The following is a 15645-nucleotide window of genomic DNA, read 5'->3' on the forward strand; positions in this document are numbered from 1 at the left end:
TCTGTGAAATGTGTATAGGTGCGGAGCTATTGTGAAATAGCACAGTTACAAGTGGAAATCAAACTGGATGGACAACAGAAATAGAGGAAGGACTAAGAACAAACAAGAGAGAACTATTATAAAGTAGACTGTGTCTGTAAAATGTGTATAAGATGTATAAATTGAAGGTAAAAACAGAAATGTTTATCAGTTTACTCCAATTAGGGGATCGGTAGTAGGGTTTGCGGGGAATAATAATAAAGGTATACTCTTTAAAAAAAGTATGTATGTCTATGTAGGTATGTGTATGTATATATGTGTATATGTATGCATACGTGAATGGATATATATATTTACCCCCAAAAATATGGGGGATTGGAAATGATGCAGACAATTACATTGGAAGCAACATTCTTTCCGCAATATTAAGCTGATCCACCCCCCAAAAAAAAAAAAAAAAAAAAAAAAAATTCATCTCTGATTCCTTCGCTATATTATCGTTTGGTTGAATGTACACAACGGTAACAAACAATTGGGGGAACTCACGGGGCAGATAGTAGGGTCGCAGTGACACAGAAAACAGTTCAATGTCAGGGGTACAGAGTCTCTCTCTTACCGGGGTCCATTTACACCACTGGTCCCTGTGACAGTCAGATCACGATGTGAACAGTGTGAAGCCAGCTGGCTCCACTTCCCTGTCTGGGACTCATCCAGCCAAGTCTCAGTAAACGCCAGCAAACAGGCCTCCCAGTATTAATGTTGGAAGCGCAGATTCGCTGACAGCTCACCCGCTTTCCCCCTCAGTGACTGGGCGTTGATCAGCAAGGTGGTGGGTACTGTCTACTACCTTGTCATACTTCTCTGTCTGATTCCCCTGCGTTTTCCACGTTTACATTTGGGTTTGTAATCCACTCGCAGACAATCAGGGATTAGATGAGCCCTTGGGATATCCATTACGTTCGTGTTTGAGTTGAATTGTAGTAGAAACTCTCTGCTGTATTGGATTCCGCTGCCAGCAGCGTTTCCATAACAGTCCTTTAACCTTTTGCCAATAGGTGGCGCAATTAGCATTTTTTATTTCTGAGTGTCACCAAATTAAACTGCCTCGTGCTCAATTCTTGATCGTACAATATGCATATTATTAATTCTATTGGATAGAAAACACTTTCTAGTTTCTATAGACGTTGGAATTTTGTCTGTGGGTGACCCAGAACTCTTTCTACAGCGAAATCCATGACAGGTACTGCGATGGTCTGAGAGCGAAGCTCTGATTTCAGATCAGTTTTGAAAGTCTCTGTATATCCTATGGAACGACATGAACTGCACCCGCCTTCCCCTGGATGTCAGTAACCAATGAGAAGTGGAATGGGCTTTCTGCGTAGCTCTCAGAGGTTATAAAACGCGAAGGAGTGAGGGTAGCCCCCCTTTCGACTCTTGCCATTACGCAGAAGAGGACCTCGGGACGCCATTTTCAGAGGCTCGGTTATCAACGTGAAATGTATCTGTCTGTAATTTAATTCGATATAGGAGTTAGAAACATCATAACGTAGTTAATCTGAACCGTTTTATAGCAATTTAGATCCGTTTAGTGCGATTTTGAGGCATTGCTTTGTTATGCACTTTCAAGCACCGGGCACGTTTATGGGTCCCGGTCGAACGTTAGTGGTCATTTCGACGGACAGAGGACATCTTTCGAACCAAAAGAAGATTAGACCCAAGAAAGGATGCATTGCCCAAGAATCTGATGGAAAATCACCTCATAGTAAGAAATATTTAATATGATAAATCGTTGTTCTGTCGAAATATTTTAAACGCATAATCCGCCATTTTGTTTGCTATAGCTTCGCTTGGCGAACCCTGTATTGCACAGTAAGGATAATTTTAGAAATGTAAATCAGCGATTGCATTAAGAACTAATTTGTCTTTCGATTCCTGTCAACCCTGTATTTTTTAGTCAAGTATATGATTAGCTTTCAATTAAACTAGATCACTATGAAAGATGGCGTCCGACATGTTCAGGCTTGATTTGCTACTATTTTCATTGTATAACCACGTTTTTTTATGGCTAAATATGCACATTTTCGAACAAACAATATATGTATGTTGTAATATGATGTTACAGGAGTGTCATCGGAAGAATTCTGAAAAGGTTAGTGAAAAAATTTATATCTTTTGGCGATGTTTACGTTATCGCTCTCTTTGGCTAGAATCTATGCTCTGGTAACGTTTGCATATGTGGTATGCTAATATAACGATTTATTGTGTTTTTGCCGTAAAACACTTAGAAAATCTGAAATGTTGTCTGAATTCACAAGATCTGTGTCTTTCCATTGCTATGCTTTGTCTATTTTTATGAAATGTTTTATGATGAGTAAATTGGTCATACACGTTGCTCTCTATAGTAATTCTAGTCGCTTTGGTGAGATGTGTTGGTGGCTGCAATGGCAAACTATGATTTATACCTGAAATATGCACATTTTTCTAACAAAACCTATCCTATACCATAAATATGTTATCAGACTGTCATCTGATGAGCTTTTTTCTTGGTTAGTGGCTATCAATATCTTAGTTTAGCCGAATTGGTGATAGCTACTGGTGTTGAGAAAAAATGGTGGACAAAGAAAAAGGGTGTCTTTTGCTAACATGGTTAGCTAATAGATTTACATATTTTGTCTTCCCTGTAAAACATTTTAAAAATCTGAAATGGTGACTTGATTCACAAGATCTGTATCTTTCATTAGGTGTCTTGGACTTGTGATTTAATGATATTTAGATGCTACTATTTAAATGTGACGCTATGCTAGCGATGCTAATCAGTGTGGGGGGGGGGGGGGTGGGGGGGGATCCCGGATCCGGGTTTCAGAGGCAGTAAAAGTTAATAACGAGTATATACGCGATCAACAAGATCAGTCCAACACCCCACCACTGAAAAGCCATCATTGACAGATGGTTAACAAACAACACACGACACACACATTGCGGGATGCGACAGACCCGTGCCCCCTGTGACCTTCATCACCAGATCAGACTTAATTGTCATCATCGTTCGCCCTCAACATCCTCTCCAATCTGCTCTGGCACCTCTGACTCCCTCTCTGGGGCAGCTTGCCTACCGGGTCCCTACACAGCACATACTGCTTCCAGATCTTCCGGAACGCATTCTGGAACTTCTTGATCTGGAATGCGTAGACAATGGGGTTCACAGCGGAGTTGCCGTGTGTGAGCAGGATGGCGATGTAGATGAGAAGCGCGGGCTTGTCACCATTCGGGCTAAACAGCGTGATGCAGTTGAGGATGTTTAGAGGAAGCCAGCTGATGGCAAACAGGAAGAGGACCAGAGCCAATGACTTGGCTAGTTTCAGCTCTTTACTGTAGTAATGGCTACGGTCTGTTTGGCTCTCCATCACCTGGGGTAGGAGGGAGGGAGAAGAGGATTTAGACTTTAGATTCAGAGGCTGTACATTTCTGCAATGCATACTTAAAAGTTAACTGATGTTAACTGACGGTACATTTTTGGGTTATTCTATTCCAAGTGTGTTTGATTTGCACAGCACTGTGTCCTGGGTGGAGTGAGTTGACACCTGATTTAGAAACAAATCAACATCTCTGCTCATTATGCCTGTCTAAGCTTTCATCCCTGAGGGGAATAAGTAATCTGTTACGCCAAAGGACAGCGAATTTCAACACCCCATTATCTCCTTCCACCTCCCTGCTGTACTCATCAAATGCACCCGCTTCATTCACCTGACTCTAGTCTAGTCAGTGACCTTCATGTAACCTGGTCCCAGAACTGTTTGTGTGGTCTTGCCAACTCCTAGGATCATTCTCAGGCCATGTGAGAATGACCATAGGAGTTGGCAAGATCAAGCTAACTTTGGCAAGACTAGCTCAAGCTAACCTTGACAAGACATTGGAAAGACTAGCTCAACCCAACCTTGGCAAGACATTGGAAAGACTAGCTCAAGCTAACCTTGGCAAGACATTGGTAAGACTAAATCAGGCTAATGTTCTTACCGAGCTGGCGTTGGATCATACAATACCGCAGCATAGATCATTCTTGCACATATAATAGAGACAATGCACATAGCTCATGGTAAAGAAGGTAGGGTTACCCTGTTCTAGTCATCTGATTCTCAAGACAGGTACTTCTCTACAGACAGTGAGCTACCTTCTTGTTGAGCTGGTGGTGTAGCTTGTAGAATATCTCAGCATAGATGAGCAGCATGAGGACGAGGGGCGGCAGCACCCAGCCGAAGAAGTTGAAGTAGACCATGTAGTCCATGCTGATGACTTTCTCAAACTTACACATCACTAAGAAGTCATGGGTCACCTGGGAGACATTGTCATGGAGACCCTGCCGGTTGTTCCAGCCCAGCATGGGCGTCAGGCCAACCACTATGGCAACCATCCAACACACCACCACCGCCGTTCCTGCACGCCGCCGTGTCACCACATGTTTGTAGCTATGGAGATGGGGGATAAGACAAGAATGAGGAGTTAGAGTATACTGGGTTGGTGTGTGTGCGTGTGTGTATTGAGCAACAATTGCTGGAGTTTTAGTGCATACTTTTCTGTTTTCCCTGTTTATATGCTTCCAAGTGCTTTCTTTGTGTCACGCCCTGATCTGTTTCACCTGTCCTTGTGCTTGTCTCCACCCTCCTCCAGGTATCGCCCATCTTCCCCATTATCCCCTGGGTATTTATACCTGTGTTTTCTGTCTGTCTGTGCCAGTTCGTCTTGTTTGTTCAAGTCTACCAGCGTTTTGTGTCTCAGCGCCTGCTTTTTCCCCAGTTTCTCTTTTCTCACCCTCCTGGTTTTGACCCCTGCCTGTCTTGACTCTGAGCCCGCTTGCCTGACTACTCTGCCTGCCCCTGAGCCTGCCTGCCGTCCTGTACCTTGGCCCCACCACTCTGGATTATCGACCCCTGCCTGCCTTGACCTGTCGTTTGCCTGCCCGTGTTACAATAAAAATTGTTACTTCTACACAGTCTGCACTTGGGTCTTACCTGAAACCTGATACTTTCTTGACTTTGAATCAATAGAAGAAATTTGTGTCCTGCACTACAAATCGTTGTCAAGGCAAAGGGTGGCTACTTTGAAGAATTTCAAATATAAAATATATTTTGATTTGTTTATCACTTTTATGGTTAGTACATGATTTCATATGTGTTATTTCATAGTTTTGATGTGTTCACTATTATTCTACAATGTAGAAAATAGTAAAAATAAAGAAAAACCCTTGAATGAGTAGGTGTGTCCAAACTTTTGACTGGTACTGTAATTGTGGCCGGAGGCAAGGTACATACACATTCTGTGTTAAAGACAGAATGTTTGCATAAGGGTGTTAGTTGCAGAGTTTGGCAGGACCGACATCCGTGTGTTCTATGGAGTCCCAAAAACCAAGGCTTTAATGTTACAGGCAATTGGGAGAGCAGAATGGAATGTGACTGGGGAGGAGATCTGTGTGGCTCATAAATTAAGGAAGTAGGTAATAGAGTCTCTGGGGAATGATACCCCTCTGTGTATAGTGATACAGGAGATATCTCGTAGTAGAGGAAGGACAGCTAATTGTGAACGATATGCATGTTAACATTAGAAGCCTCCTCCCTCAGTTTATTTTATTCACTGCTTTAGCACACTCTGCCTACCCGGATGTCCTAGCCGTGTCTGAATCCTGGCTTAGGAACCAAAAACCCAGAAATTTCCATCCCTAACTACAACATCTTCCAACAAGATAGAACTGCCATATCAAATCAAATGTATTTATATAGCCCTTCTTACATCAGCTGATGTCTCAAAGTGCTGTACAGAAACCCAGCCTGAAACCCCAAACAGCAAGCAATGCAGGTGTAGAAGCAAATGGGGCGGTGTTGCAATCTACTGCAGAGATAGCCTGCAGAGTTCTATCTTACTATCCAGGTCTGTACCCAAACAATTCTAGCTTCTACTTTTAAAAATCCACCTTTCCAGAAACTAATCTCTCACCGTTGCCGCTTACTATAGACCACCCTCTGCCCCCAGCTGTGCCCTGGACACCATATGTGAATTGATTGCCCCCCATTTATCTTCAGATTGCGTGCTGTTAGGTGACCTAAACTGAGACATGCTTAACACCCCAGCCATCCTACAATCTAAGCTTGATGCCCTCAATCTCACACAATTATCAATGAACCCACCAGGTACAACCCCAAATCCGTAAACACGTGCACCCTCATAAATATAATCCTAACCAACTTGCCCTCCAAATACACCTCTGTTGTTTTCAACCAAGATCTCAGCAATCACTGCCTCATTGCCTGCATCCTTAATGGGTCTGCGGTCAAACGACCACCCCTCATCACTGTCAAACGCTCCCTAAAACATTTCTGCGAGCAGGCCTTTCTAATCGACCTGACCCGGGTATCCTGGAAGGATTTTGACCTCGTCCCGTCAGTAGAGCATGCCTGGTTATTCTTTAAAAGTGCGTTCCTCACCATCTTAAATAGGCATGCCCCGTTCAAAAAATGTAGAACCAGGAACAGATATAGCCCTTGGTTCTCTCCAGGCCTGACTGCCCTTGACCAGCACAAAAACATCCTGTGGCGTTCTGCATTAGCATCGAATAGCCCCCGTGATATGCAACTTTTCAGGGAAGTTAGGAACCAATATACACAGGCAGTTAGGAAAGCTAAGGCTAGCTTTTTCAAGCAGAAATTTTCATCCTGTAGCACAACTCAAAAAAGTTATGGGACACTGTAAAGTCCATGGAGAATAAGAGCACCTCCTCCCAGCTGCCCACTGCACTGAGGCTAGGAATACTGTCACCACAGATAAATCCACTATAATTGAGAATTTCAATAAGCATTTTTCTACAGCTGGCCATGCTTTCCACCTGGCTACCCCTACCCCGATCAACAGCCCTGCACCCCCCACAGCAACTCGTCCAAGCCCCCACCATTTCCCCTTCACCCAAATCCAGATAGCGGATGTTCTGAAAGAGTTGCAAAATCTGGACCCCTACAAATCAGCTGGGCTAGACAATCTGGACCCTCTCTTTCTAAAATGATCTGCCGAAATTGTTGCAACCCCTATTACTAGCCTGGTCAAACTCTCTTTCATATCGTCTCAGATTCCCAAAGATTTGAAAGCTGCTGCGGTCATCCCCCTCTTCAAAGGGGATGAAACTCTAGACCCAAACTGCTATAGACCTATATCTACCCTACCCTGCCTTTCTAAGGTCTTCGAAAGCCAAGTTAACCTCTCTAGGGTACGTGAGACGGTAGCATCCCACCTCTTCAACAGCCAGTGAAACTGCAGGGTGCCAAATTCAAAACAACAGAAATCCCATAATTAAAATTCCTAAAACATGTATTTTACACCATTTTAAAGATACACTTGTTGTAAATCCAGCCACAGTCTCCGATTTCAAAAAGGCTTTACGACGAAAGCAAACCAAATACTTATGTTAGGTGAGTGCCTAATCACAGAATAACACAGCCATTTTTCCAGCCAAAGAGAGGATTCACAAAAAGCAGAAATAGAGATAAAATTAATCACTAACCTTTGATGATCTTCATCAGATGACACTCATAGGACTTCATGTTACACAATACATGTATGTTTTGTTCGGTAAAGTTCATGTTTATATCCAAAAATCTGAGTTTACATTGGCGCGTTACGTTCAGAAGTTCCAAAACATCCTTTGATTTTGCAGAGAGCCACATCAATTTACAGGAATACTCATAATTAACATTGCTAAAAGATACAACTGTTATGCATGGAATTTTAGATGCCCTTCTCCTTAATGCAACCGTTGTGTCAGATTTCAAAAAAGCTTTACGGAAAAAGCAAACCATGCAATAATCTGAGTCTGCGCTCAGAGCCCAATCAAGACACAAATATATCCGCCATATTGTGCAGTCAACATGTCAGAAATAACATTATAAACATTCACGTACCTTTGATGATCTTCATCAGAATGCACTCCCAGGAATCCCAGTTCCACAAGAAATGTTTGTTTTGTTCGATAACGTCCATCATTTATGTCCAAATTCCTCCTTTTGTTAGGGCGTTTAGTAAACAAATGGAAACTCACGAGGCGCGGAGTCCAGCGGAAATGTCGGACGAAAATTCCAAAAAGTTATATTACTGGTCGTAGAAACAAATCAAACGATGTATTGAATCAATCTTTAGGATGTTTTTATCATAAATGTTCAATAATGTCCCAACTGGAGAATTCATCTGTCTGTAGAAAAGCAATGGAACGAGAGGTAACTTTCTCATGACCGCGCATCACGAGACCGAGGCTGCTGGTAGACCTCTGACTCATTCCCCTCTCATTCAGTTCCGCTTCACAGTAGAAGCCTGAAACAATGTTCTAAAGACTGTTGACATCTAGTGGAAGCAAGATGACCCATATCCCACACTATATTCAATAGGGACTGAGTTGAAAAACTACAAACCTCAGATTTCCCACTTCCTGGTTGGATTTTTTCTCAGGTTTTTGCCTGCCATATGAGTTCTGTTATACTCACAGACATCATTCAAACAGTTTTAGAAACTTCAGAGTGTTTTCTATCCAATACTACTAATAATATGCATATATTAACATCTGGGACTGAGTAGGAGGCAGTTTACTCTGGGCACCCTTTTCATACAAACATGAAAATGCTGCCCCCTATCCATAATTAATGATGGTGTTGGAGTCGTGTTTGGCCACGCAGTCGTGGGTGAACAGGAAGTACAAGATGGGACTAAGTACACACCCCTGAGGGGCCCCCGTGTTGAGGATCAGCGTGGCAGACGTGTTGTTGCATACCCTTACCCCCTGGGGGCGGCCCATCAGGAAGTCCAGGATCCAGGTGCAGAGGGAGGTGTTTAGTCTCGGGGTCCTTAGCTTAGTGATGAGCTTCGTGGGCACTATGGTGCTGAATGCTGAGCTGTAGTCAATGAATAGCGTTCTCACATAGGTGTTCCTTTTGTCCAGGTGGGAAAGGGCAGTGTGGAGTGCGATTGAGATTGCGTCATCTGTGGATCAGTTGTGGCAGTATGCGAATTGGAGTGGGTCTCAGGAATCCGTGAGGATGCTGTTGATGTGAGCCATGACTAGCCTTTCAAAGCACTTCATTGCTACCGACGTGAGTGCTATGGGCGGTAGTCATTTAGGCAGGTTACCTTTGCTTCCTTGGGCACAAGGACTATGGTGGTCTGCTTGAAACATGTACAGTGGGGAGAACAAGTATTTGATACACTGCCGATTTTGCAGGTTTTCCTGCTTACAAAGCATGTAGAGGCCTGTAATTTTTATCATAGGTACACTTCAACTGTGAGAGATGGAATCTAAAACAAAAATACAGAAATACAGAATCACATTGTATGATTTTTAAGGAAAATGTTTGAGGAATTTTAATTATGGGATTTCTGTTGTTTTGAATTTGGCACCCTGCAATTTCACTGGCTGTTGTCGAGGTGGGATAGAGGTTAAAGGTCTTGCTCACATTGGCTACCGAGAGCGTTATCACACAGTCGTCCAGAACAGCTGGTGCTCTTGTGCATGCTTCAGTGTTGCTTGCCTCGAAGCGAGTATAAAAGGCATTTAGCTTGTCTGGTAGGCTCGCGTCACTGGGCAGCTTACATCTGGGTTTCCCTTTGTAGTCCTTAATAGTTTTCAAGCCCTGCCACATCCGATGAGCATCAGAGACGGTGTAGTAGGATTCAATCTTAATCCTGTAATGACGCTTTGATTGTTTGATGGTTCGTTTGAGGGCATAGCAGGATTTCTTATAAGCGTCCGGATTAGTGTCCCGCTCCTTGAAAGTGGCAGCTTTATCTCAATGTAGATGTTACCTGTAATCCATGGCTTCTGGTTTGGATATGTATGTGCGGTCACTGTGGGGACGACGTCGTTGATGCACTTATGGATGAAGCCGATGACTGAGATGGTATACTCCTCAATGTCATTGAATGAATCCCGAAACATAATCCAGTCTGTGCTAGCAAAACAGTCCTGTAGCGCAGCATCCACATCAGTTACAGGGTGTCCACATCACCAACAAACTAACATGGTCCAAGCACACCAAGACAGACGTGAAGAGGGCACGAAAAAACCTAATCCCCCCAGGAGACTGAACATATTTGGCATGGGTCCTCAGGTCCTGAAAAGGTTCTCGAGCTGCACCATTGAGAGAATCCTGACCGGTTGCATCACTGCATGGTATGGCAACTGCCCAGCCTCCGACAGCAAGGCACTACAGAGGGTAGTGTGTACGGCCCAGTACATCACTGACTCTGTACCGGTACCCCGCTGTATATAGTCTCGCTATTGTTATTTTACTGCTGCTCTTTAATTACTTGTTACTTTTATTTCTTATTCTTATTATTTTTTTCTTTTTTACTGCATTGTTGGTTAGGGGCTCGTAAGTAAGCATTTCACTGTAAGGTCTCTACACCTGTTGTATTCGGCGGATGTGACTAATAAAATGTGATTTGATCTTACCATTTCCGTATTGAGTGAGTCACTGGTACTTCCTGCTTTAGTTTTTGCTTGTAAGCTGGAATCAGGAGGATAGAATTATGGTCAGATTTGCCAAATGGAGGGCAGGGGAGAGCTTTGTATGCGTCTCTGTGTGTGGAGTAAAGGTGGTCTACAGTTTTTTCCCCTCTGGTTGCACATATGACATGCTGGTAAAAATGTAGTTCAACTGTTTAAGTTTGCCTGCATTAAAGTCCCACGCCACTAGGAGTGCCACTTCTGGATGAGCATTTTTTTGTTTGCTTATGGCATTGGTTTTATTTGGTTTTATTAAGGTCTTAGTGCCAGCATTGGTCTGTGGTGGTAAATAGACGGCTACGAATAATATAGATGAGAACTCTCTTGGTAGATCATAAGGTTATCAAAAGGTACTATACCTCAGGCGAGCAATAGCTTGAGACTTCTTTAATATTAGACATAACGCACCAGCTGTTATTGACAAAAAGACACACACCCCCACCCCTCGTCTTACCAGATGTCGCTTCTCTGTTCTGCCGGTGCATGGAAAATCCCGCCAGCTCTATATTATCTGTGTCGTCGTTCAGCCACGACTCAGTGAAACATAAGATACTACAGTTTTTAATGTCCCGTTGGTAGGATAATCGTAATCATAGGTCACCAATTTTATTTTCCAATGATTGCATGTTAGCCAGTAGAATTGGTAGGAGTTTGGAAAGCAGTATATCCTTCTCATCAGAAAAAGCTTCTTCCAGTTCAAGGTGAGTAATCGCTGTTCTGATGTCCAGAAGTTATTTTCGGTCATAAGAGACGGTAGCAGCAACATTATGTACAAAATAAGTTAAAAGAGAAGTTACAAACAACGCAAAAAAACTAACAAAATAGCACAGTAGGTTAGGAGCACGTAAAACGTCAGCCATCCTCTTCGGTGTCATCTTAACTTCGGCTCCAACTCGACATATTGAAATATCCTGATTCATGTTAACATATTAGAACTGGGTGTGGAGTGCAGAAAGTACATCTACCTAAGTCCATATGTAGCAGCTCATTGTAAGTGAAATATATAATGATTTTCTCTTCACATTACTACCAAGTCGGTCAACAGATGGAGAGCGTTACAGACTCACTAGGAGAGCAAACCTCACAGCTGGTGTGGAATTCAAATAGAGCGGGTCTGCTACACACATCTCATCTTGACTATGGACTTGACACCAACGGATACTGGCTATGAATACACTGTCTGTCTGCAGTCTGTTGTGGTTGGGGAATATCAGTTGTAGATGAATGAATTCCATATTTGATATACAATGTGATATAAAATACAGTTAATGCTTCTCCAGCTGGAAGCAACATCATATTGACATGTAGCTCTGTCTAAGAGCTGATTGTGGGAGATTCTCATTTGGGCAAAGGACTGTCATCCATCCTCTCTCCTCCGCAACCCGGAAACTGATAAGTGGTTGAGGAGTGTCAATTCGTTAATAGGCAAACTAAAGAGTATCCTCCCCTCCTCGATAGCCCCCTCCTCCTTTCGCCAAAGATATTCATGTGTATCCTACCACGGAAGAGTTTGGAAATCTGCCACACCCCCTTTTGAATCAGCTTTTGTTTTGCCAGAGGAGAAAAACATGCACACATTTGAAATCAATATGCTACTTATTGTTTTATCTATAAAAATGTCTTGCACAACTAGCTTCATTTGTTTTGAACACTTTGCACATTTATTTTGGGATCCGCCTCTGTAAACGTAATTTGCCTAACGTAATTTGCCTAAAGTAATTTGTAATTTGCCTAACGTAATTTGCCTTTGCGCGAGTGCAGAAGCACCGTCTAAATTTCAAGCCTGCGCATTGCCAATAATATGTACACTCTCCTTGCCGACTCGATTAACTTTGACCTTTTCCAAAAGGAGGAGAGTGAGAGTGGACGAAGGAGAGAGGACGCAGGAGGTGAGCAAATCGAATTGATAAAAGGCCTGTCTGGCAAAACTGTTAATGGGCTGTGTAGTTGCAGCTACAGTGAGCTCCAAAAGTATTGGGACAATGACAAATGATTTGTTGTTTTGGCTCTCTACTCCAGCACTTTGGATTTAAAAATGCTACAATGACTTATGAGGTTAAAGTTAAAGCTTTAATTTGAGTCTATTTTCATCCATATCAGGTGGACCGTTTCGAAATTTGTCACGCCCTGACTTTATAGATCCTTTTTATGTCTCTATTTTGGAGTTGGGGTGGGCATTCTATGTCTTGTGTTCTATGTTTTCCTTTCTGTGTATTTGGCTGGGTGTGGTTCTCAATCAGAGGCAGCTGTCTGTCATTGTCTCTGATTGAGAACCATACTTAGGTAGCCTTTTTCCACCTGTGTGTTGTGGGTAGTTGTTTTCTGTTTTGTGTCTGTACCAGACAGGACTGTTTCGTTTCGTTTACTCTCTTTGTTGTTTTTGTTATTTCAGTGTTCAGTTTATTTATTAAGTTAACATGAACACTTCCCACGCTGCGTTTTGGTCCACTCCTTCTTCCCAGGACGATCTTTACAAAATTACAGCACTTGTACATAGTCCCCCCCATTTTAGGGCACCAAAAGTATTAGGAAAAATGTACTTAACTTTTTACTATTTTAATACAAATTTAAGTATTAGCACGCAATGACTACATCAAGCTTGTGACTCTACAAATTTGTTGGATGCATTTGCTGCTTGTTTTGGTTGTGTATCAGATAATTTTGTAACCAATAGAAATTAATGGTAAATAATGTATTGTGTATTTTGTTTTTTGTCACATTCAGGATGATACATAATCATAGTAGCTTCCACATTGTTGTAGAAGTGTTTAGAAACATATTCTATTCTTATTTACAATTAAAGTGACTCCAAAATGATGCAATACATTATTTACAATTCATTTCTATATACCCTAAAATGAAAGCTAACAGGCTGCACTTTAACCTAATAGTCATTGTACCATTTCAAATCCATAGTTCTAGAGTACAGAGCAAAAAATAAGAAAGAAAAAAAGTTACTGTCCAAATACATTTGGAGCTTACTGTAAAATAGGCTAAGTAGCCTATTCAGGCAATCTGCAACAAAATAGCCTATACTGCACATTATCTCAAATCCCACTGCCAACACACAAACGAGACAAATGTTTGACCTACTGACCTTGGCAAAGAAAGCATGCAAACAGAGACAAAAGAAAACTCAGCCAAGCCCAATATTTCCCCTTTCTCTCTCTCTTATTATTACCTCATGGGTATTTTCACCCTCAGGTAACGGTCGATAGCGATGGCCAGCAACGCGAAGATGGAACTCTGCGTGAGCACCAGCACGATGCACGTGCCCAGCAGGCAGCTGTAGAAGTGCATCTTGAAACCGATGTTGATGGTGACGGCCAGCGGGATGACCAGAGCCCCCACCGCAATGTCCGCCAGAGCCAGAGACACAATGAAACAGAAGGTGGTGTCTCGCATCGAACGGTTGATCCGCACTGCCCAGATAACCATCACGTTTCCGATCACCGAAGTCACTGCGATGATCACCTCCATCACGATGTAGATGGCTTCGACGGTCATCGTGCCGTTAGCCTGGTCGGTCCTGTTGTCTGGTGCTGCTAGTATCTCAGAAAGACAGAGTGGATAAGTCCTCATATTCCTTTGTGGAATTCGCAGAGCCATTGGAACTCTTCTTTAAGCCTGCGCATGGTGTTCTGTCGTTCGATCCTTAGGAGGATATGAATCTAGATCTATTGGTTGAAAAGTCATTTTTGAGCCTGCATTACTGGGCAGAATGTGGACCTTGGTTTGGACACATCATGCATATTGAGGTTTTAGTGAAAGTCTGGTGTCCCACTCCCCAAAAATGAGGAGGAACAATTTTGCCAGAGAATGTGTAATTGAGTCACACTGGCCACATAGTTCCTCAATTCAGTTCGCACCACCACTAGTTGTCATCATTAGTAAGAATAGAAAATTAAAAAATTAAATATATGACGCTGGTGTCATAAACGGAGAAAGCTGTCAAGGAATTAAAAAATATATAAATATGTTTAGGCTACTTCCGGAACGTTTAATCAGATTGATTATTCCCCCATTCTCCTCTATTTCGTTCGTCCGTTATATTCCGGTTCTTTTTACAAAGGTGTTCCGCGTAGAATCCAGTCTTCTTTGCCAAAACCTAAGTTTGCTCACAAACGCAGAGCAGAGTGTTTTTTAAAGGCTACAGCGGCAACTGTCCCGAACTCAGACACAGGATGCTGACTGACGGTACGATCAGCTCCAATACAATCTCTAGTAATTGCGGCGAGGGAATTGTCTTCTCCCCGTTCTCTGTACGTTCTGTTAAATGCACCGGCGGACATCTATGCAGAGAGGGATAAAGAGAAAGAGAGAGAGAGTGCACACTGTCAACAAAATGAGATGGAAACTGAGTTGCACTTCCTGACCGCCTGCCAAATGTATGACCATATTAGCGACACATATTTCCCTCCAATTACACAGAACCACAAAGAAAACAACCCCAATTTTGATAAACTCCCATATCTATTGGGTGAAATACCACAGTGTGACATAACAGCAGCAAGATGTGTGACCTGATGCCACAAGAAAAGGGCAACCAGTGAAGAACAAAAACCATTGTAAATACAACCCATATTTATGTTTCTTTATTTTCCCATTTGTACTTTAACTACCCTCTGTAATGCCTTTTGTACTACTTGCACAAGGTATGACATTTGAAATGTCTTTATTCTTCTGGAATTTTTGTGAGTGTAATATTAATTTGTATTGTTTATTTCACTTTTGTTTATTATCTACTTCACTTGCTTTGGCAATGTTAACATATGTTTCCCATGCCAATAAGTCCCTTCAATTGAAATTGAATCGAGAGAAAGAGAGAGAGGACACATGGTGCCGCCAATCTATCCCAGCATTGGCCAGTGCGCATGAACGTGACATGCCCATTCTCATGAAAAACAGAAAAAGCTATCTTATTTGTTTATGAAATCGATATTGTGTAGCCCTTACTTGCAGTCAATGACCAAATGCTCCCTCATTGGCGTCATAAGTGGACAGTTATTCATATTTTTCATAACTTCATAGGCTAAATAAAAAAGTTTTTTTGTTTTTGTTTTTTTACTAATGACGAAAATCCGGTGTTTCTATGTCAAACGGTTTAATTATATTTCAATCTGTGATGTACGTAATGT

General features: G+C 42.3%; 1 protein-coding gene across 1 annotated transcript; it reads right to left on the bottom strand.

The window, feature by feature from the left end:
- Positions 1–1683: 1683 nt before the first annotated feature.
- Positions 1684–14895, bottom strand: LOC129814864 (adenosine receptor A1-like). Its single transcript, XM_055867969.1, has 3 exons — positions 13689–14895; positions 4148–4442; positions 1684–3386 (listed from the first exon to the last, which is right to left on the bottom strand). Exons 1-3 carry the CDS (start codon positions 14114–14116, stop codon positions 3009–3011), a joined length of 1101 nt encoding a protein of 366 aa, XP_055723944.1. The 5' UTR covers positions 14117–14895; the 3' UTR covers positions 1684–3008.
- Between the last annotated feature and the right edge of the window lie 750 nt (positions 14896–15645).

This window comes from Salvelinus fontinalis, chromosome 18, assembly GCF_029448725.1.
Source record: "Salvelinus fontinalis isolate EN_2023a chromosome 18, ASM2944872v1, whole genome shotgun sequence".
NCBI classification, from domain to species: Eukaryota; Metazoa; Chordata; class Actinopteri; order Salmoniformes; family Salmonidae; genus Salvelinus; species Salvelinus fontinalis.

Bases quoted from the DNA above. Each gene is read 5' to 3' on its own strand.
- LOC129814864 (XM_055867969.1), bottom strand. From the start codon at position 14,116: ATGGCTCTGCGAATTCCACAAAGGAATATGAGGACTTATCCACTCTGT. The intron at 4,443-13,688 runs GTAATAATAAGA...CCATCTCCATAG, and splicing joins AGGGTGAAAATACCCATGAG to CTACAAACATGTGGTGACAC. The intron at 3,387-4,147 runs GTAGCTCACTGT...CTCCTACCCCAG, and splicing joins ACCACCAGCTCAACAAGAAG to GTGATGGAGAGCCAAACAGA.